The sequence below is a fragment of the Sesamum indicum genome, linkage group LG7 (assembly GCF_000512975.1).
Source record: "Sesamum indicum cultivar Zhongzhi No. 13 linkage group LG7, S_indicum_v1.0, whole genome shotgun sequence".
Classification (NCBI taxonomy): domain Eukaryota; kingdom Viridiplantae; phylum Streptophyta; class Magnoliopsida; order Lamiales; family Pedaliaceae; genus Sesamum; species Sesamum indicum.
In genome coordinates, this window is record NC_026151.1 from 1,765,855 (window position 1) to 1,789,877 (window position 24,023).

General features: G+C 33.7%; 1 protein-coding gene across 1 annotated transcript; it reads left to right on the plus strand.

Moving 5' to 3' along the window:
• Positions 17,407–20,973, plus strand: LOC105165939 (phospho-2-dehydro-3-deoxyheptonate aldolase 1, chloroplastic). The gene is made up of 5 exons (XM_011085090.2): positions 17,407–18,054; positions 18,367–18,644; positions 18,948–19,224; positions 19,341–19,586; positions 20,497–20,973. The coding sequence occupies exons 1-5, from the start codon at positions 17,521–17,523 to the stop codon at positions 20,752–20,754; spliced, it is 1,593 nt and encodes a 530-aa protein (XP_011083392.1). The 5' UTR covers positions 17,407–17,520; the 3' UTR covers positions 20,755–20,973.

Sequence of the window (24,023 nt, forward strand, 5' to 3'; positions counted from 1 at the left end):
GGGAAACCTTACCCGTTATTGCAGGAAGGGATTTTTTGCAAAAAACCCTGATACTCAATAAGGGAATACGAGAAGCTAAAATCATGATAGGAGGAGCATTTGGATCACCCTGGTTTAGGGTAAAAATACCTCCTATATACTTTCATGATACAGGGGCCGATATCTTGCTAGGTAATAATTTCATTCAAACATTTGCAAGATATATGCAAGATAATCAGAGGAATCTGTTAATCTTTACTACTAACTGTGGTAGTGAGATACAGGTGTTGCGAAGAGAAAAGGCATTTAACAGGATAATGCCAATAAATTTTCGCAGCAAATGTAGTGATTTTGATGCCAGATTAACTCATCCAAAAATGCAGGATAAGAGAAAATTTGGTAAGGTCCTTTTGTCTTTCAGGCAGCAGGGACTCATAGACAGCGATAGCTTCTATAAGGAATCCGAGGAGGAAATTCTAAACCTTAAAGAAGTACTACTGGAAATGAAATCGCAAGACATCAGCAAAGAGAGCAGGCTTTCTCTTGAGAGTGTCAAGAGGCTTATCCAGAGGAAGTTCAGTGAAAATCCTCTGGCTTGGTGGGATAGGAACAAGATCGAAGCTACTCTGAAGGTTAAAGATGAATGCAAATACGAGTACGTTCGGTACAAACCTATCCGGATGAACATGGAGGATAAGAAGGATATGCAGATGATAATCAAAGAGCATATCAGTCTTGGACTCATTGAACCCAGAGTCTCTACCTACAGTAGCCCTGGATTTCTGGTAAGAAACCATGGTGAGATTAAGAGAGGTAAACCCAGGTTGGTTATTAACTATCAAGGTATTAATAAGATATTAGAATTTTATGGTTATTACATTCCTAGTAGAGAACACTTAATCGATTGCATTAAAGGGGCAAAGTGTTTTCTAAATTCAATTGCAAATCTGGTTTTTATCAGATTAAAATGGAGAATGAATCAAAGAAATTTACTGCATTCTCCAACCACAGGGACAGTATATGTGGAATGTGCTTCCAATGGGTTTAGCTAATGCACCTAAGATATTTCAAAGAAAAATGGATAATCTTTTCAAAGATAATTTTGAGTTCATGTTTGTCTATATTGACGACATACTAATTGCATCCAAAAATATGAAAGAACATATTAAACATCTTGAAATATTTTCCGATTCATGCCATAGAGAAGGTTTAGTACTTTCTGAAAAGAAAGCTACTATTGTTGTCAATAAAATTGAATTTCTAGGAATTCTTATTGACAAAACAGGGATTGAGTTACAGGAGCATATTGTGGAAAAAATCCGCAATTTCCCAGACGTGCTCAAAGACAAGAAGCATCTGCAGAGCTTCTTGGGAGTTGTTAATTTTGCAGGTATCTTCATTAAGGATCTTGCAAGATATAGAAAGGATTTCCAACCACTCTTGAAAGAAACGGAGAGTTCAAAGTGGAAATGAGAAGAAATCCACACAAAAAGGGTTCGTGAGCTGAAACAAGTTTGCAGTAACCTGCCAAAGCTTGCTATACCGCATGACAAGGACAAATTGGTAGTCTATACAGATGCCAATGATTATAGATGGGCAACAGTGCTCATGAAGAAGACAAATACAGAGGAAGAACCTTGTAGATATACAGGAGGGTTGTTCTCAGAACAACAAGCTAAAGTTTGGCACATCAACGAGAAAGAATTCTTTGCGGTTTGGAAGGCTTTTAAAAAATGGCCTTTATTTTTATCTGCTAAAGAATTTACTTTAAAAGTTGATAATACTAATGTCAAAGCTTTCTTAAAGAATAAATTAGAATCAAAAATAGAAAAAGCTCGTATTATCATATGGCAAGCTGAATGCCAATATTATTGTTATAATATTGTTATTATAAAATCTCATGAAAATGTTCTTGTAGATTTCCTGACAAGAGATAGAGGCATCTGAAGCAAATTCCATCATGTTGAGATTTAGGCACCTTCGGGAAAACCTCGAGGAACATGACAGAAAGTTCAGACAGCTAGCAGTTAATGCCCAAGTTGCTAGACAAATTCAAAGAGTCAATCTAGACACTGTCCAGGTTGCAATAAGGAGTTTCTTATTAGCATCCACCTCGCTATGGAACGACTTACGAGAACCAATTCGGAAGGCGTCACCTTCGGGGATGACTCACGAGTTGAGGGAGCATGACCCAGAACATGCCTTTAGAGTAAAGGGCTCTAGACCTGTAGCGTCGGATTCAAGTACCGATTGCACAAGGCCATCACCAGACTCTGGTGAAACGGCAATAATTGAATCTCAGGAAGTGCAAACTCCTATTGATTCAAGTCAACCTAGCACCTCTGGGGATAAGGAGGGAGAGATTAGCCTTAGGCCGATGACAGGCACCTCTAAGGTTAGTACTAACGAGTTGATATCTTCTTCTGGTTGGCAAGACTACCATCGTAGGTGGAAAAAATTAATTTCTCGCAAAGGAGTAAACCCAGGCAAGACCATTATCGAAAAGTCCGAAAAATATAACAGAGTCTGGATGTTAGAGGGGTCTAAACCAGAAGAGGTCCGAGAATGGTATGATTTTGGAGCTCTTGCTTCATTTCATACTATGTCGCCGAGTTTTTCGGAAATCTCAAAACTTCTAGAGTGGATTAGTGGGGCAGTCTTTGATTCATGGCAAAACAACCCCCACTTAAAGAGAGGCAACATTCTGGAGATAAAATTCGTTTCAGTAGCTCAAGAAACTGCAGGAAAGGGGTCTCATCCAGCATTCCATTTTATGAAGCTGCAGAGACCAGATATAGTAGCTTTCAACAAAATTAAAGCTGGTTCAGGAGAAGCTCCCTTGGTATCAGCCATTAGTGAAGATAATATGTCTACCAGGAGAGCTTGGGGATTATGGGTGTGTCTTACAGAGATGGACAAAGTTAAGTATCTATTCAAGATTTTCTCAAACAAAGTGAGTAGATCATTCCTGTTAAATTCTATGACAGGATAAAGCACGGAGGTCGCTGAAAGCTTATTCGAGAAAAAGAGGATGTTAATCTGGGAAAATAAGCTGCCAGCAACTGAAGCCACAAGGATGAAGACGTGCAACATATTGCATGTTGGGCAATGGCATAACCATATATGCCCTTGTTGAGAGAAACAAGAAACAAAGATTCGAGTCACGAAAAATAAACCCGAGCCGGACCAAGACAAGGAAAAGAGAAAAATTTTTACCAAGAGAAGTAAAAGTTAAACGATGTAAAAATTCGAGAGGATAAGACTGTCGGCAGAAAACAACAAAAGCCAACAGTTAGTAAAGCAGCCAGCTGCAAATCATGTGACCGACAAACTATTATGAACGACAGCTGTAAATCACAAGGCGATGAAGACCGCGATAACGTCATCACAAAACAAGTTTGGAGTCCGAATTTCAACTCCGCGGACGCCTATAAATAAAGATGCAATGAAGCAGAAGGGGGAAAATCAGAAAACTTCTCCTACTCTTCAAAGCATTAGAATTCTAAGTCTTCTAAAATTTCTGTAATATTTTAATTTTTCAGTTTATGGGGGTTTCCCCAACAAGTCAAGTCCTCTACATCATGAGAGGCTAAAACAGTTGTCTCCTCCAGTAGAGGAATAATATCTATGTAATATTTTCTATATTTCATCAATAAAAGTTAAGCTTCCATTCAACCTGTTTTTCCGAAAATTCTATTAAGTCCCTATACTAGAATTCCTTTTACGCCTTAAGGTAGGAAACGAAATAGGGTTGTGTTGTTTGTTGCTGAATGAGCCAAGTTCCTGTGAACCATCTGCTGCGGTAGTGTGGTTGGAAAAAGTCCGTAAAATCAATGACTTGGAATACCCGGAAATAAAGCGGACAAAGTAAGGTATGCTTTTATAGGTCTTAATTTATTTCGGAAGCATGTTGGGCCTATTTCTAAGCATAAGGTGTAGTTTCACTAAAAATTACAAAGAGAGTTGATTATAGGACCAATAGTGTTAAAATTTGAAAACCAGGGGATCATAACTGTCGACCATGAAAAGCGTGGGACTAGAAGTGATAATAGTCTTATCTAATGGGGCCAAAAATGAAATTTTTCCTATAATTGTTTAGGTAATAATTATAATCATAATTGCACAACACACACAAAAAAAAATAAAAGCCCTCCTCTTCAATGGACTTCGGCCGACCCTCTCTCTCTTGCACAAGGGGGCAATTTTTCTCTTCTTCTCTTCTAGCAAAGAGGACGTAGAGATTTTGACTCCGGTAAGGATTGGATGAATTAGAGTGCTACTACATTGGAGCCTCAAGTGAAGAATATTCAAGTGACAGTGAAAAGCGAAGGTATCGTTTTTGTCCCTTCGAGTTTTTTGTGAAAGAATCGGTATGGCACGGGAACGCGGCAGAAGTGTGAAACAAAAATTATTTAAAACAGTTCAAAGGGGTGTTCCCTTTGAAATTCCCTGGCGTTCGGTATTTGTCAAAAGTATAATAATAAATAAATAACAATGCTAGACAAGTGGCTAGAGGATGAAACAAAAACACAGGAACAAAATTGAAACCTTACCTTTTGTTTTCATAGTTGAGCCGCAACATGTATTGTTCCCTTTATGTTCTCCCATTCACTTTAGGATCCAAATTAGAACCCCTCTAATTTGTCCACACCAAAGTAAGGAAGAGATATAGTTCTTGTTTTATTGCTAGATAGAACAAAGAACTAGAAGAAAAAATAACTCCAAACAAACACTATTGATTAGTGCTTTTGGAATATTTTATGTTCTAAATTGAATCCAATTCAACAATATATAACAAAAAGGAGAATATTTTTTGATAGAAAAAGGGAGAAAAATTTCGTGGCTTTTGTTGTTGGTTATGCATGATATATGTATAGTTTTTGTATATTACATATAATTGAATTCAAAATTCAATAACCGCCAAGTTTGCCTCCAAGACAACCTATACAAACACATGCACATTACCTTCAACCATGATGAAAATATAACCACTCCATTATCTTTATCATGGTGCTCCTCCTTAACTTGCTCCAACCACCCGCAAATGGACTTGAACTTCAAATATGCACGGGCTCTATGTAATCAAATTAAATCAACCCCAATCAATGTCCATTGGACAATAATTAATTAAATTAATTTTAGCCCAACTAAGTCCAAAAAATTATTTAATTCAATTAAATAAATCTAAGCCCAAATTCTAATTAATTGATCCAATAAATTAATTAAGCCAAACCAATTAAATTAATCCAATTAATTTAAAAGTGTTAAGCCCAAAATTAATTAATCCAATTAATTAATTCTTGAGACATCCATCAAATGGATTATTAAATAAATGATCCTATCATTTATATATTCTCCTTAAATTAATTTAATCCAATTAAATTAATTCGTTTCTTCTCGAATTAATTCCACCGATTCCATGGTGATTTGTGTGTAACTCTTTAGGTTCACCCTCAGCTAGACTTGGGTATTGCGTCCAACACAAATAATTAATTAAATCTAATTTAATTGATTATTTTCAATTAATCATTAATCAAAAAACACCGGTCACCATGGGTGGCCTTCTAGCGTGGCCATGGCACTAGAGACTATGTGAATGTTGGCGTGAATATTTAGGCTCTCGAGTTCCATACAGGTATGGTCATTCCATCGACCATCTCCCAGCCTTAGTCTAAGGCATGAAACTGGGCGTCGATTCTCATCCTAGCCCATGCAACTATGCTAAATACTTGAGACGGGTTTACTCTATTGATCTACAAAGGAAATAATTTCCTAAACGACCAATCACTATGGCTATAGACTTAGAGAATCTAAACCATCTCGAAGAGCATAAGAGATATATCCACCATATACTGATAGGGGACATCCACCGTACTTAATACATAATCCGACTACACTGGACAAGGCTTATAATAATCATATCAAAGACACAACCATCTCTCACCAGATCTAAGATATAGCAATCATATACATGCGACTGCCATGATTCTTTAAATCCAAGGACTAATCCTGTATTATTCGAGTCGGGAATTCAAGTTATACCGACCAAGCCTCCAAGACTTCCATATGATAATTCCCGTGAGTCAGTTCAATCAGTTAACAACCTTGTCAACAAATCTATTAAAATTGCATAGACATCCCATGTCTGTCGTCTATAAAACACAACACTCATCCAATGAATACAATACTTAGTGCAAGTCTTTATAGGACTCTTGATGCCCAATCTCGAGGTCCGCAACTTGGAATGTTTCTAACCAACCTTCAGAAGTTGGTTTCACAGCTGTCATCCAATGCGCAGCCCAACTACATGGGTTATACAATTGGTCTGTAAGCATTTATTGTGACATTAAAACACCGTTCGAGAAAAATAATAAGCACAACAAACAAATGGTGCCACAAATGAATGCTTACTATATTCATCAAGATAATATCACATTCGTAAAGATTGCCGAATAGTTTCCAAAACTGCTATCCATTTGGCTTTCTAGTAACCATTTCTAGAACCCCCACCATCAGCTTGCAAGTATATTAGCCTCGATGATGCAAGATAAATTTGTTTATGACATTTATTTAGTATTATTTTATCTTGAAAATGTCTAACATGTCCTTTCAGGTCTGACCGCCATTTCTACGAACACATCAATGTAGTGGTGCGGAGGCACTTTCCCCACGCATGGCCATGTCTGAGGCAGGTGCTGCTAGAGCACCAACATTTCAAATTCGAAAGCATGAAAGTAATGTAATTTAAATTAATTCAGTATTATCTAATAATCAAAATAGTTTAATGAATTTCACTAATGTTTTGTTTTATTTTCATGTTGTAGATGACCGAAAGGTGGGATTATGATGATGAGTCCATGTTCCCGGTCATCCATATGTAGGTCAAGAAGTACATCCAAAAAACATTCTCCATCGCCCTGTCGAGCCTGGTCAAGCCACTTTGGCTGGAATGAGGTCTAGCTCTAAGTCGAGACGTGCTAGGCCAGCGAGGACATCTAGAAGGAGTCCTCGAAGAATAAGGCAAACCATGCGGTGAACCCCACGGCGTCCTCGACTGTGTGCCGTGAGGGATCTTCCTATGTAGGCATGCACAAGAGAATGTTAGTACGTAAATCACATTATTTTCTAAGATTTATCATTATTTTATAAATAGGATGCTAATTATTTTATTCTTCTACAAGAGACAGAGCTCGATCGGCCGCCCAAGCAGATGGAGTTGTTCGCCCAATGCTACAAGAAAAAGGAGACGGTGGTTGGAGCGGGCCTAAAGCGGCTGAGGTAGCGGTAAGTACATATTACTAATATTATTTTTTAAAAAAAAATTATTTCATGGTTAAAAGTACTAAGAAGATCTAGAAGCTAATAGAGGATCATCAGCTTCAGCCTACCGCTGATAACCACCGTACCCCGCCACATCGGAGGTTTCGATGGCGATGACTGAGCAACAGATGTGGCTGGCTGCAGTTGGGGGTAAGAAAAAGGGTCAAGTATTTGGCCTTGGTTTTGAGGCACACGTCTCCAGCCGAACCTTCACATCACCATCGCCACCCCCACTGACAACCGCCAACGATGATGGCCGACATGATGGCCATGATGAGGGAGATGTAGGCCAGCTTCGGACCGTCACAACGTACGCCTCAACTAGCACCCTAGCATCGTCTCCGACAGATCCCCCTATCCCGAATGAGGACGATACGGATGTGCCCAACGAGGAGGGTTTAGATTGGGTTTTAATTTTTTTTCAATTTTGTAATCGGATAATATTTATATTAATACAATATATTTTCTTAATTATTCATGTTTTATAATATTTATTACATTCCATTATTTCATATTTATTCAATTAATTAAATTCATAAATATAATTAATTAAAAAAATTAAAATAATATAATTGTATATTAAATTTTATTATCAATTATATTATTTAATAAAATTTATTAAATATATAAATAAATTATTTATTATAATTTATTAAAATAGTTAAATTACTCTTTTATAATTCATTTTATATTAAATAATTTATAAAAAATTTATTATGAAATAAAAAAATAAGAACGATTTAATTAATTATAAAGAAAATATTACAAATCTAAGCAAATAACCTCCGTAATACCATTGCTAAAACAGTTCTAAAAATACGTGTTCCTAAATTACAATAACCGTTCCTAATACCATTGCTAAAACCATTTTAAATATGTGCTCCAAATTAAGGATGACCATTCCTAAAATAAATTGCTAATACGGTTTTAAGTATGTGTTCCTAAATAAGAACAACTGTCCCTAACACTATTGCCAAAACAGTTCTGAAAAACGTGTTCCTAAATATTATTGATCGTTCCTAAAACATTTAAAAAAACACTATTCCAAATAAAAATCTGACCATGCCTACTATTACAAAGATTGACAATCAAACCATTACAATGATTCTTCATAAATATATCACTAATACAAATGAATACAATTCTGAAACTCAGGTATGAGTAGTACAAAGACCATTCCAAAAGTAACCCGAAATCAATAATATAATCGTTCCAAATTTCATCCTAACCGTTTCAATTAAAAAAGAAAAAGAAACACTTTTATACAAATGTCAGCAACAATGTGTTACTGGATCATGCCAATTTGGAACGATCAATCATTAATCGTTCCTAAATATTTCTGACACTGTCTGGAAGGACAGAAGGCAAATTGTTCCAAAATTTGCTTCAAATTAATACCATCAATTCCAAGCCGTTCCAAATGAAAAAAAAAAAAAAAAAAACGTTCCTAAACCCAACCAAATCCCGCCTTTTTTTGTAGTATTATAACTATTTTGATCAATTATCTCTTTTTCTTCGTACAAAACATCTTGGGGTGTTGATCTGGGTTAATAGAACTTAGTTTGCATTAGCTTTCTAGCAAATTTTTCTAATTTGTTAATTTCTTCGGAGAAGTTTCTCTATAATTTTGAGAGTTTATGTTATTATTTAAAGTATTTAATTTTAAATTTTAAAATTTTTGGTCAAGTAATTTTTCTAGTTCTCCTATTGATTTTAAATTAAAACCTTCAATATCTGGTGGCGGTTGAATTGAGGGTCTAGCAATAATTTCTATTTTTATTTCCTCAGTAATTGTTTTATTTGATCTGATTTCTCGTGTAATCAATAACTTTATCAATCTGATTATTTAATTCAATAATATGTTCTCCTATAATATTGAAATATAGATTGGCATAATTTTACTTTTTCAATAATTCATTTATTTGTGTTATTGTAATCATTAAAGTGTCATCTTTAATTAATTTAGAAAATGCTTTAAAATTAATTTTTATCTTATTTGAATTCATTTTAAAAGGCTGTTGAGGGGAAATGCGTTATTTAATATTTTTCTGTTCTCCAAAAAGTATTTCCTTTCTAACACATTTAAATATTATTTTGAATATTTGGTTACAAAACAAGGAACAAAAGTAACTTTCTTAATCCGTACGGCTAATTCCTTATAAAATTGATTTGATATTTTATTCTGTTTTTCTGGTGGGAAATTTTCAAAATACTATTTTCTAAATGGTTCCCGTCTTTTTTTCTAAAAGTCTTCCTTAAATTCTTTCCTAGCTAGGGATCCAGGGCTAAAATCTTTTATGTAGCACCCCCTTCGCTACAAGGGCTATATCTACGCTAAACATCATACTTATAGTAATCCCTGTATTTATAAATATAAATGCATATAATAATTTAACCCATATGTATACGTAACCCCAACGTCATAACAAGCGTAATGAACCTACATCATCATATATGCACATCAAACACTACAAGTAGTCCATCATAAGTAATCTCCATGCTTACGCTCTCTCTATACAACAAAATGTATTTTGTACTCCAACTGACAAAGAGGAGAAAACTGCATACTGGCCCGACCTGCCTGAGTATAGTGCATAGACCTATTCTTCAACAGTCAGACACCTCAAAGTCTACTCTTGAAAGAAAATGTCAACAGAGGGATGAGCCTGCCACTCAGTAGGTAAATAATCAGCCCTATCTATATATGTATATCAAACACACAAACAGGACAAGTAGGCAACATGCATGGGTTATAGTCAATTTAACTCCAACATAATCAATTGTAGTACACTACATAGCTATCTCACAATAAAATAATCAATTAAACTTCATTTTTCCTAGTTTGCTTACCAGAAGGTGATATCGTGTTTTCCCCGTCAACTCAATGTCACCGTTATATAAATTTAAGTGGATCCCCTTGACAGCGGGCTCATCAATCTCATTTCGCATCATAGCTCTTTTATTTCGCATCATACCTCTTTTCACATCACATCTTTTTCATATCGCATCAAAGCTCTTTTCATTTCATTTCGCCTTATAGGCTTTTCAACACATCAAGGGGTATTCACGACACAATTATATTCAATTTCCAACACTCCCTCATTTACACATATCACCATTCTTGTAAGCAACTAGTAACGTAAAAAAAATATTAACTCATTCTCATTTTCATACTTCCATAATACGTCAAACAACAAACATAGTATTCCAACGTATTTTCTCATTCCACATACACAATATCGTCAATCAAATCAAATCATCCATCACTCATGTACTTTCAGATAAATCCATGTCAGCATGAACCACAAATTCAGATAACAGTAAAATCACAAATAAAGATACATATATAGATAATACTAATTATTTACTTACCTCGATCTTACAATGTTTCTTTCTACTCAATTGCTAATTGTCAGTCCTTTCACTTCACCCCCCGTATCCTATAATGAGTTATACCACATACAATTAATATATCGAGAATATCGTAATTTCTTTTAAATATGAGTTATACCACATACAATTAATATATCGAGAATATCGTAATTTCTTTTAAATATAATATTAAATATTATCCGTACAATTTCTACTAATTCTTTAATATTTCATTTCTATCAAAGTACAAATCTTCATTTTTCCTCTTTATTAACATACCATTTATTAAATATAATTTTCGGAATATTTCTATGAATTTTCTATCAATTTCTCGCTATTATACTCTTTAATTGAACAATAATACATATAATTGCGTATTTGGTTAATAATTCCGATGGAATTATATAAATTAACTATAGTAATACCCAAATCTAATAAATTTAACAATCTAATCGACCAACGATATCATTTTTATATCCAATTTGATATTTAATTCGACACTGTTTTAAATAATCAAACTCGTAAAATATTCCGATTAAATGGTATATCGCTCAATATAATCAACATTTAATAAATGGACTAATCAAATAATATTATTATATAAATTAATAAAAAATAAAATAAAAACCTTACCTCCGCCGCGAATTGCCGAAACAGAAATGGAAATTGCAATTTGATAACTTGCAGATTATTCAACTTACATATATATATATATATATATATATATATGTGGGGATGGGGCCACCCCCAAACCCTTTTGTCTTTTCTTTTTTCTTTTTTTTTTCTTTCTTTCTTTCATATATATATAATATTATTAAATAGTATATATTATATATATATAATATTATTATTATTTTATTTATTTGATTAAACTTTTCTTAAAATATCATTTACGTCCTTCTTAATTTTCTTAATTAATATAAATTGTCCCAAAATATTATAACGAACTTCAATTTAATTCATTCAAGTGTTATTATATTTCAATTATGACCCATAATTTATTTACTAATTAACTAAAGTTTATAAAAATTTATCAATTAATCCCCCAATTATATATATTATTATTTTTGGGGCATCACATTTTAGATATGCGTACGATTTACTAATGGAATTTTTGTTTCAAAATCAATTAAATCTGCCATATTCATTTATAAACAAAAATCTATTTTTGAAGTTAATTCTTTATTTAAGTTGGGATCTTTAGAGATACATTTAACAATATTATTTGATTACATTCTTATTTCTTCAACCTTATTATAATTTGAATCATTTAAACTACTCTCTTCTTTGATTTGAGATGTGGATGCTCTAGATGGGGTTGTTACCTCTATTGGTAAAATGCAAAACATAGTAGAATATTTTGAAGAATTACTTTTTAAATACCTTGATTGATTAACAAAATCTATTATGACATTTTCTGCCAGATTTTGCAATTCGTATATGTGCTCTCAGTATTACTCCTAATGGGGACCTCTTTCTCAATTATCCAATATTCCGAAAACTCTACTTCGCTCTATTTTATTTGTCTCCTAGTATTAATTCTTGAATTATGTAAATTTATTTCATAAAATACGATTTGTTCAAGAGATTTATTATCTTGTGTCCTACAATTAGGATTAAGTGTTTGAGGAAGTTTATAGTATATTCTATAACATATAAATATTAATTCTGATCCAGGTGCATAATTATACCCATGTGTTTAAACATTCAATTTCAATGCATCAAGTGTATTTACATTAGAAAATGATAATTGTAAATTTTAGTAAACATTAAAAAATAATGGTCCATAGGCCAGACTATATTGTATTATCCCTATTAGAGATTTTTCGCAGTCTAAATTCCTAGCATCTCTTAAAGAAGCTAAAAATCTCTCCGGTAAACCTTCTAATATTAGAGGCATAAAGGCTATTTGTATAAGATCTATATATAGAAGGTTATATTCTTTCTGGTAATGCCTTATATTCATGGCATCTAAAAGTTTTACTACTTTTTCCTCATTATCAAGTGCAATAGATTTTTCAGTAGTTTTTATTACCTGCTGAATTTTTCAAAAGTCAAATCTTCGAAAATTATAAATTAGTATAGGATTTACTTTAAGAATTGTCCATTTATTTAATAGATCTAAAATTTTAGGATGCTCATATTCCTCTCTTTTAGCATTCTTCACATGATTAATATTATAATCAAATATACTGCATATGAAGCACAAAAAATACTACTGAATTATCCAATACATCAATAACATGGCTCTGATACTATAGGAACCATGGCCTTAAGCCATGGAGGATAGAAAGTTTTATAGAAAAATTTCAATCCGATCATGTAAGAGGTATGTAGAACCGACCATGTAGGCGGAAGGTAAAAGAAACAAAAAATCACAATAAAATCCGTCCATGTAGGCGGTATGAAAAATCAACCATGTAGGCAGAATGCAACAAAAGAATATTTTTTATAATGATAGATATAACAAAAACTGGATAATCAAGGAAAGACAAAGTTGTGAGCCTTTTACATTTCGTTAAACTAATAGGTATGAGTTTTAGTCAAAGAATGTTGCACAAAGGCCCAAACAACGCAATAAAATGGCAAATCAGGCAGCAATTGCAAAGCCGACCTTGTTCATACCCGTAATTTAATTCAACGACCCAGAGTGTCTTTTTCTTATTTTTCATCCAATATATCCTTATATTTCTCAGTAATAAAAAATACTCTTTTTCTTCTTTTTACCTTGCTATCTCTGTTGTTATGGATAATTCAACAGTAGTTGTTTAGCATTGCATTATGCTAAATATAAGAAAGTAAGTAAATGAAAGTGCAAAAATATAAATATGAAAAACTTATAGAATTAAATGTACTTCCTTCTCTTCCTTGTGCAAAATAAGCCCTGCCATCTGCCAAGTGTCGCCTCATTGCTGAAACGTGTCCATTAGTCAAAATTTTGAATTCATCTGCCATTTACTGGTCATTTCATTTTTCATAATCTTGAAAAAAACTGCCCTCTTCTGACCCTAATCCTGATTGTTTGTGGTTGTCTTGTGCTTACGAAGATTCTGAAATTTCTATTTTTTATTTTCCCTTCAAAGTGTTTCTTATTTCTTTGAACAAATTATCAAGGAGGTCTTCCTGAGTGAAGTTCTCAAATGCATCCTGAAATTCTCCTGCGAGACAAGAAAATTTATTCTCTCCGTCTTTAGAAGAGATTTTCATTGGAGATGCAATTCCTGAAAAATTCTTTTTGAGATCTTTCTGCATTTTATTCTCCAATTATTTGTTCTTTCATGATGACTCCCTTTTAATTCAAGATCCTCTGATAAATATGTTCAAAGGGATTAAGAGCTTGGTTTTCCTCTTTCTCAGCAAGAATTTTGTATTCTTATATCTTTTCCTCCATTTAATTGATAATTTCTTGACCATAGTATTTCTTGGTCTCAGGATCAATCTACATTAACTTGCTCCAAAATTTTGAGCAATATCTCCTCTTAATACACGGATTTTTTGTAGGGTAATTCTTACTTCTGACAGCCATTTTTCAAATCCATTTTTCAAAGAAATAGAGGGAAGCCATTCCTTCAATCCATTTCCTCGATTTTTCTCCCTGGATAATCCTTGGTGAGTAATTCACCCATTTTGTATAATATTCTTGGAAATTTTCAAGGAGAATAGAGATTGATGGACCAAAAGTTATCCACTATTAAAATACCCAATTTGGTATTTCTTGTTGAAAGATTAATGGACAAATTTTAAAACACCATGTGTGTTTTCTCTTATAATTTTCATAGAGAAAGATTTTGTTAAATGCCTCAAAATAATCCCAATAATTAAATTTTATGGGATTGTTTTTATTCTGGGTGAATATATTCTTTTTCACCTAATGGGTTAATTTCCCATTCTATAGTAGTGATGAATCTTTTACTTATTGTCTTTGAATAATTAAACTCTTTACCATTAATGGAGAATATGTGATTAATTCAATACTTTGAGTGGCTTTAAAATACCTTCAAAATGTACTCTTGGTTTATATGATTCTGCTGTGAGTGACGCAACATCTAGATATCTTTTCATTAGATACCATGGATCAATTTTCCATCTCAAATCAATTTTTTTCAAGAAGTATTATTACCTCAAAGTGCTTACTGAATTTATAATTAATCACTTCATCTTCATCTTCTTGTAGTGTTTTTGCATACAACGCTAAGGATGATGATGGTTCATCAGCTGTTAATATTTTCTGTTCTTTTTTAAATTCAAGAAATTTATTCGAAAAGCTCATCTCTTCTTTAAAAATGTTATCATATTTCTCAATTTTAGAAATATTTTCTCTAATTAGTGATTTATTACCATGGCGTATTACATCTCCTAGCCAAAATCTACCTCCCCTTTGATTAGAGGTGTTTGTTCCTCTTCCTCTTTGAGGAAGCATTCCTGAAAAATAAAAATAATATATTAGACAGCACAATAACCAGCAATTTGTTGATGGTATAGCAAATTTTCTCTCCAAAGTTGTTTAATACGATTTCCGGCAGAGATATCTGCATCTTGAAATTGAATGAGAATGTCTGAAATAATTTTCTTGGTTTCATCAATTCGCTTCATAATTATTTTTTGGCCTCTCTTCAATCTTGCCTTATATTCAATTGGCTCATCCCAAAATTTTAATTCATAAACATGCCAATGTATTCCATTAAAAAAAAAGTTTTTCCCTTTGATTAATTCTTCAGTTCAAATGTTTTGAATTTTAGAGGAGATATTTATTCCTCTAAACAATTCATTTCCAAATTCATCAAGATTTATTTCCACCAATATATTCTCTTGATAGAAAGTCAGGAAGACTATTAATCTTTCCTTAAATATGCTCAATAGTGAAATTAAATGGGGTTAGATGTGCTTGCCATCTGGCAAACATTAGTTTGGAAACATTATGTTTAAAGTCTTTATTAAATATAAATTTAGTAGCAGAACAGTTTGTTCAAATGGTGAATTTTTTATTTAACAAATCATCTTGAAATTTCAAAACACATTTGACAATGGCAAAAACCTGTTTAGCAACAATAGCATAATTTCTTTGGGTTGTCTTCCATTTTTCTAAATAAAATCTAACTAAATATTCTTGTTTATTTTTATCAATTTGTTTTAGTATTCCTCCAAATCCTGTTTCAGAAGCATCTGTTTCTATTATTTTCTTCTAATTACGATTATCAAGGGTTAGGCATGGTAATGATTTATCCTTTTGTTTGATTAGCTTAACTGCTTTAGTATGTTCATTAGTCCATTCTGGTGGATTCTTTTTAAGTCTATCGTATAGTAATGTTGTATCATGAGCAAGATTTTTATAGTATGGATCTATATAATTTAGGCTACCTAAAAACCTTGGTAATTGAGTCTTATCAATTATTTTGTCAGAAAATTTATCTGCAAATTCAATACATCTATTGATGGGTATAATTTTTTCTTTTTCAATATGATGTCCAAGGAATCTAACTTTAGTCTGGAAGATACTCATTTTTTGTTTTGGTATTACTAAACTATTTTGAATTACTAAATTCTTGAAATGGTCTTCTATACTATTAAAGAAGATTAAGACATCATCAATATAAATGATGATAAAGTTTGAAAATTGATTAAAAATGTCATTCATTATATTTTAATAACATCATTAAAATAATTAAAATAAATTTAAAAAAAAAAAAAACCCACTCCTGCAGAGGAGGGTACGGTCGCGCCTTCCGTCGCCCCCTCACCCTTGGGCAACGACGGTGGCCCAACAGTGAGGGTGATCGTAGTCGTGCATCACTAAGAGGGCAACGACGTCGCCTTTGCCCCCTCTTCAGGGGCAGTAACGGGCGGCGGGGGTTGATTATTATTTTTTTAAATAATAAATTTTATTTTTATAAATTATAATTTTAATATTATAATTTGTTTATAAAAATTATAATAATTTATTTAATAAAATTATATCCAACAGTCACCCAACTCATTTTCTAAAGCAACATAGGACTAAAAACCCTCTAAAAAATATCCAATTGGCATACCATGTCGTTTTTTTGTTAAAAATCAAAATTTTGGCTACTAAAAGACTAAATTTCATCAGTTTTTAAACTTAATGGACTTACAAAAAATGGACATAATTATTGAACTAAATTTAATATTGAGCATATTTAATGGGCTAAATTCTTTTTTTCTATATAAAATTTATATATTAGAGGTATATTTTAATAGGCCTAGGTTAACTAAGTTGACCAAAATGGATATTTTAATCATTGTTTCTAAAAAAAATAAAATTTGATTGACGAGGACAGTGTAAGTCATTATTCATAACATAAAGATGATTTTTTAATATTACAATTTTCATATGGGTTCTTTTTTTTTCATATCCATGTGGTCAAAATACAACTCATTTCCAAAGTATAAGTAGGTTTTTAGCAATCTTTGCATTTCACAGGTGTGGCATGCAATTTTGCCCAGTATAGATTGTGAAATTCCCAATGCTATTTATCGAAAGAGTTCACCTTAAATTTGTTCTCGCTTACCAACTTACCAAAAACATATTTGGTGTAGGAAAAGAAAAAGTATAAGATACAAAAAATACTCTCCATGAAGTATTTGGAGAAAGAATACACCTTAAATTTCATTTATATTACAAATTTACCAACAAAATATTAATCTGGGCCCCATTTGCAGTCTTACCTATCCTACCAAACACAAATACCTACCTGAACCTGATTTATAAAACCCCCCGTTTCAGTTGCGTCTCCCTCCTCTTCTTCAGATATCAACCTACTTTTCTCATTAAAATATATTAAATAAAAGAAAAAAGTGAAGGTCCTTCTTTATTCGTTACCTCAGTCAGCAATGGCTCTCAGCGCCCACAACACTCTTTTTCCCAACAAGTCTTCTCTTCTTCCTCAGACCCAATCTCTTCTCCACGCCGCTCCTTCCTCGCTCACGCTGAGATCCACCGCCAAACCCATTTCAGCCGTGCACGCTGCCGATTCTTCCAATCCTACCCCCATTGTCCCCGCAGCCGCCTCTACGTCAGCCGCCTCCACGGCAACGGTAGAAACGAAGGCGACTCCTAAGAAATGGGCATTAGACAGCTGGAAATCGAAGAAGGCGCTTCAGTTGCCGGAGTATCCAAATGCGGAGGATCTCGAGTCGGTGCTGAGGACTCTCGACGCTTTTCCTCCGATTGTGTTCGCCGGAGAGGCCCGGAGCCTGGAGGAACGCCTCGGTGAGGCCGCAATGGGGAACGCTTTCCTCCTGCAAGGTGGGGACTGCGCGGAAAGCTTCAAGGAGTTTAATGCCAATAACATTAGAGACACTTTCAGGATCCTCCTCCAAATGGGCGCTGTTCTGATGTTTGGTGGTCAGATGCCTGTCATCAAGGTCTTTGCTTTTATACCTCCTCTTTTCTGCCTTTTTCCCTGTTTATTTATGACTCATTGAGTGTGTTTAGAGAATAATCAGATATGGGCTGTAGGTGTCTTTTTTAACTCTGTGTTGATGGGAAATTAGATTCTGGTTGTTGACTACCTTCCACTTTGACATTGGATGTGTCTTTCTTGTTTTGTTGTTCTAAACGCATTACACTCTTTACATGTAGAGAGGTATTCCGAGTTCTTTGCCTTAATTGTAAAAGCATTTAATTTATCATTATCGGCCTAATCATTTTGGAAATTTTTGTGCTCGAAAAAGTAGGTAGGAAGAATGGCCGGTCAGTTTGCGAAGCCGAGGTCAGATCCATTTGAAGAGAATAATGGTGTGAAGTTGCCGAGTTACAGGGGAGACAATGTAAATGGAGATGCGTTTGATGCAAAGTCGAGGATCCCTGATCCTCAGAGGATGATCAGGGCCTATTGTCAATCTGCTGCTACTCTGAATCTCTTGAGGGCGTTCGCCACTGGAGGATATGCCGCAATGCAGAGGGTTACTCAGTGGAACTTAGACTTCACAGAGCATAGCGAGCAGGGTGATAGGTATGTTGATTGCTATATTGATATCATTGAGTCAATTTTGTTAGAAGTTCTGATCATTGGAAAACTTTCTCTTAAGAACTGGATTGTTTGGTGCTTAACATTTAACATACAAAGCAGTTCTCAACATTTTGAAGAACTTTTATTTCATATTTAGCTTTTCCAGTGTGTGATACTTTTACTTGTTTCCTGTGCTGTGCTTGATGCTATGATGATTGAGACAAGTGCTGTATCTACACAGAAAGCTGGTTAATATACCAGGTTATCCATATAGTTGGCGATATGATTAGTTTGGGTTCAATTCAGGTACCGGGAACTAGCTCATCGAGTTGATGAGGCCCTAGGATTTATGCAAGCTGCTGGACTTACAATGGATCATCCTGTCATGAAGACTACCGAGTTTTGGACATCCCATGAATGCTTGCTCTTGCCTTATGAGCAATCACTCACTCGACTTGATTCCACTTCTGGCCTGTATTATGACTGTTCGGCACATTTCCTTTGGGTTGGAGAAAGAACAAGACAATTGGATGGAGCCCATGTTGAATTCCTCAGAGGAATTGCCAATCCCCTTGGTATTAAGGTGATTGTTGGGCATTGATATTTCCTTCCGTAATCTCCTTCCGAAATACTGCATCTTTCATGGAGTTAATTCAGGCCTAGTAATTTGCTGCTAACCCAAATTTTTGTGTTTCTCAGGTGAGTGATAAGATGGATCCAAATGAACTTATCAAACTCATTGAGATTTTGAATCCTCGAAACACACCAGGAAGAATTACCATCATTACAAGAATGGGTGCAGAGAACATGAGGGTGAAGCTTCCTCATTTGATCAGGGCAGTCCGCAGGGCAGGGCAGATTGTCACCTGGGTCTCCGATCCTATGCATGGAAACACCATCAAAGCTCCTTGTGGTCTAAAAACTCGCCCCTTCGATTCTATCAGGGTAATTTACTTGATCAGTCCTATTATGTGTCAAAGCAGCATGTATATCAATAACAATACTAGTTTAATAGGATGCTAATTGCATTGTGCTACATATTCACAGTCCAAAATCTGCTTTCATCCCTTGCATGAGAAACAATTAATATAGGATAGTTTTGATGAAAGAAAGATGCATTGTTTTACCTTATGCATAACGTAAGCTAAGAATTGAAAGAAATAGCACCTATTTTCTTGCTCTTTTTGTGGGATTTACTGAAACGTTCATCAAATATATCATATATTTGACAGAAAATTTTTACCCAAACCAAGTTCGGCCGATCCAATCACAAAGCAAGTGTGATATATTTTCCATGTGATTGGCCACTTTCCCTGAACTGTACACCAATCACACGGCAAAAGTAGTTCACTTGCCAATTATTGGTTCAAATTCGGCCAAACCCAGTTTGGGTTAGAATTCCCATGTATGAAATTATCAATATATCCTAATTCAAGCTGCTTGTTACTATATCATCTTAAAGATAGGAAGTTACAGAGCAATGGGTGGAGAATCTTACTAGCTTTTAATATTTGTTGGTAAGGAAACCAATAAGGTGGTTAAGGTATCCAGAGAGAGTCAATTAACAAAATAATGAATCCAACTTCTTTAGCATGCAATTTCTGCAGTTGGTTGTTGTGCGTCTTTATCGTTGAGTTGGTTGTGACAGTGACCTCTTTTGTAGGTGGGTACTTGTATTTCTTAACTCTCTCTCTCATGATACATTTGGTCCATCGTTTAAGATGCTAATAGTATAAGCAGGGTCTCTATTGGCACCATCAAGGCATCAACTAATTATAAAGCATCACATGATTGCATTTATCATGTTACTAGAAAGCCACTGTCTTTTGTTCTTACCATGTATATCTTCCATCAGGCGGAAGTGAGAGCATTCTTTGACGTGCATGAGCAAGAGGGAAGCCACCCAGGAGGAGTGCATTTGGAGATGACAGGGCAAAATGTTACAGAGTGCATTGGAGGATCACAGACTGTAACATTTGACGACCTGAGCTCCCGCTACCACACCCACTGTGATCCTAGGCTTAATGCCTCACAATCTCTGGAGCTTGCGTTTATTATTGCTGAGCGCCTTCGAAAGAGGAGGCTCGGTTCTCAGAGGGCATTGGGATATTAATGATCTATTCCGTCTTCAATATACCGAATTTGCATTTCTGCTCTGCAAACAGTGTATGAATTGAAAATCTTAGTTTAAATTATGCTATGTAATGTATGGGTTTGGATCTCTTCTGAGACTAGAATAAACTAAACACGTATTTCTATTTCATGGTAGGTGCAGTGGTGCACGTATTTTAACTTGCATTTTTGTTGTATGGAGCACTAAATTCACAATGTTCTTCCACAATGTAAGTGAAAATTACTTAACTTATGACCAGACCTTGTTGATTTGGCTAAGAAATGGCGTGAGGGTTGTAAATTAAGGATTCCTCGCAAATCCAGACACACTTCATTCAAAGTGATATGCATAAAAATAAGTTGGTCCAAAGAGGCTCAAGCGATCAGAAAGGAAGAATAAAATGAGAGGCCCAAGAGGACCTGACAGGCGGCTCTAGCGGGTGTCTTCATAAAACAAATTGGCAAATGGAGGAGGCCCAAAACATTTCCCAACTCAGATCATGATCAAAGCCGGTCAAAACATTCATCACAAAAGATCTATACATATGGCAGTTTAGTCTCCCACGTGGCACCTCATTAACTCAGAGGTTACCAACCACTTTGGAACCACATTAGCCCTAGCAAAGAGGACATGCATGACGGCTGGGACTCCTTACAGATGAGGGAAATCCCTTCAAAATCCCGGACTCCTTGGCTAGGAAGACTCCCTGGTGGTTAGAAGTCCTTGCAAGTAAAGGATTCTCCTTAACTTAGAGATATACTTTCAACAACAAGATTAATAGAGGATAAGAACAGATTATAGCTTATCCAAACAACTTTTATCCATTTTTCTCGAAAATGGAGGAAACATGCAGAGTAATATCAAAAGAGAACCACCCTCTATAAATACAGGTTTACTCCTCTATACGATGGACACCTTTCTGAGACCTTTCTCACTCTCTGGACGACACCCCTTACGTCCCTTACACCTCTCTTACTCTTTAAATTATCTCTCACTCTCTAAATATTCTTTAATTACTCGACAAGCACATTATCACGTGTTCTTGCACTTTTCACCAACTTTATTCATCATATCTCCAATTTTCAATCACATGTATTTACTTTTTGGCGTTATTCCATTTTAAATCCATTACTAGCTTGATCGTCGGAGTACTAATGCCTTTTTTGCAAGTGCCCTTCAAGATTATCATTCTCTTCGGCCCAAGCTTTGAAGATAATCCATATTCATTGAACCCATACGTTTTTCGAAGTTTCACAAGGTATTTGTAATTACTTTTTTCTTGAAAGTTAAACTACATTTGTCACACGTCTATATCGTCATATAATTGAAAAAAATACAATTTATCCCTCTGTGATATTGCAATGAGAAAATGACTCTCTATAAAAAGAAATAACAATTTACTCTTTAAAATAAAGCAATTTACCTCCTTAGACCGGGAGGAAGGGAGGTAAATTGTTGCATTTTAAAAATACATGAGGGTAAATTGCTATTTTATTTTTATAGGAGGGTAATTTGCTTATTTACAATATCATATGGGATAAATTACATTAAATCCTAAAAAAATATCACATACATTGCATATGTAGAAATATATTTTTAAAGGTGAACATATTACTTATTAATTACAAAAAATATCAAACTCATACTTCTATTTATATTTATAGCATTGAATCATTAGTACATATAATTATATTTTCAGAACAATTGATAATAATTGCTTCAATTCATGACAAAACCATTTAATTGTATTATTGTAATTCACCTAGTATAATTGATACTGTTAAATAAAAAGTATAATCCTTAAAAATTTACATTTCATATTTACTAATTATTATATTTAATGATTTTTTATGAAATAAATTAATGCAAAAGAAAAATATAATACTTAAATATACAATATTAAAATAAAATTAACTAGTCAAATTCCCTTAATGTTTTATTCTTTATAAACAATTCAATTTAAAAATAAATTGATCATATTTTATTTGTAGATTCTTTTTATGTCTATTTGTAATTTTTTTAATTTAATTTTATGTTCGTTATATTATTTTCTGTATACATTATATTTTTCTTTTACTTATCATTTCCTAAAATCTTTAACTTTTAACTTTATTGATGTGAAATGATTTTATACTTAACATTTATTACCTATTGCAAATTAAAATTTTAATAAAATTAGACATATCCATGGTATCAATATTGATTTCTCTTGCAAGGTCGTACAACTATGCTAATTATATTTTACTATCAAATTTCAAATTTTATCAGTATAGTGTATTTTGGGATAATTACATTTACACTCTCTGATTTATGATTTTTTTGCACAAATTACCCATGTCTTTTGTATAAATAAAACTACTCTTCATAGCCAAAAAATAGGGATAGTTTGTATAATGATGTTAATATTTAAGGGGTGTGTAATTTTCAAAAAATATAATGAGATCAAAAAGTTTAATCAATAATTACGATATCATAAAACCCAGCCTGATTCATATTAAATTTAAATATATACAAGACTGCGTCCATTAGATCATATCAAACGGTATGATTTAAAATCACATGGCCTGATTCAACGATACACCGTCTTGAATAATTACTCTTATGTTTCGAATACGATATCTCGAAATCTGTATATCCAATAAGTATAAAACTTTACCAAATGTATTTTTCTGTAAATTTGATCATATCTGACGGTTTGATCTGAATTTTGATGGCACAACTAACTCATATTGTTCAACAATATAAGATGATAGTTATATTAAAGTTATACTAACATTTATAAATATATAAATTTTACAGATTGTGAACATATATTAATTTCAACTAATATCTATATAAAAATTTGATGATTTAATTCCATAATTTAAAAAGATAATAATAATAATAATAATAATAATAATAACCCATCTCTTTCTCTCTCTTTCTTTCTCGTTTCTTCCTTTTTCTTCCTCTTTCTTTCTCTTTCTCTTTCTATCATTTCTCTCATTTATCCTCATCTCTCTCATTTCTCCTCTCTCATTTCTCTCATTTCTCTTAAAACCCTAGCCCCAAATCCGCGGCAACGAGGACAGCAACGAGTCTCATTTTTCTCATTTCTCCCTTTCTATCTGTGTTTTAAAGCTTCAATTTTAAATCTGAGAATGATTTATCTTTAATCTAGATTTATAAAGTGGGCGTGATGTTAATGTTTAGATTTTGTGCGATTTTGGTGATTTTTCTGTTGTTTCAGCTCTGATTTATGTTGGTTGCTCGTTGAGTTTGCTCGAGCT

What these genes read in the sequence shown, in the direction of transcription:
- LOC105165939 (XM_011085090.2), top strand. Translation starts at nt 17,521, where the DNA reads ATGGCTCTCAGCGCCCACAACACTCTTTTTCCCAACAAGTCTTCTCTT. An exon ending in GTCAGATGCCTGTCATCAAG is followed by an intron (nt 18,055 to 18,366) that starts GTCTTTGCTTTT and finishes TCGAAAAAGTAG; the next exon opens with GTAGGAAGAATGGCCGGTCA. An exon ending in CCAATCCCCTTGGTATTAAG is followed by an intron (nt 19,225 to 19,340) that starts GTGATTGTTGGG and finishes TGTGTTTCTCAG; the next exon opens with GTGAGTGATAAGATGGATCC.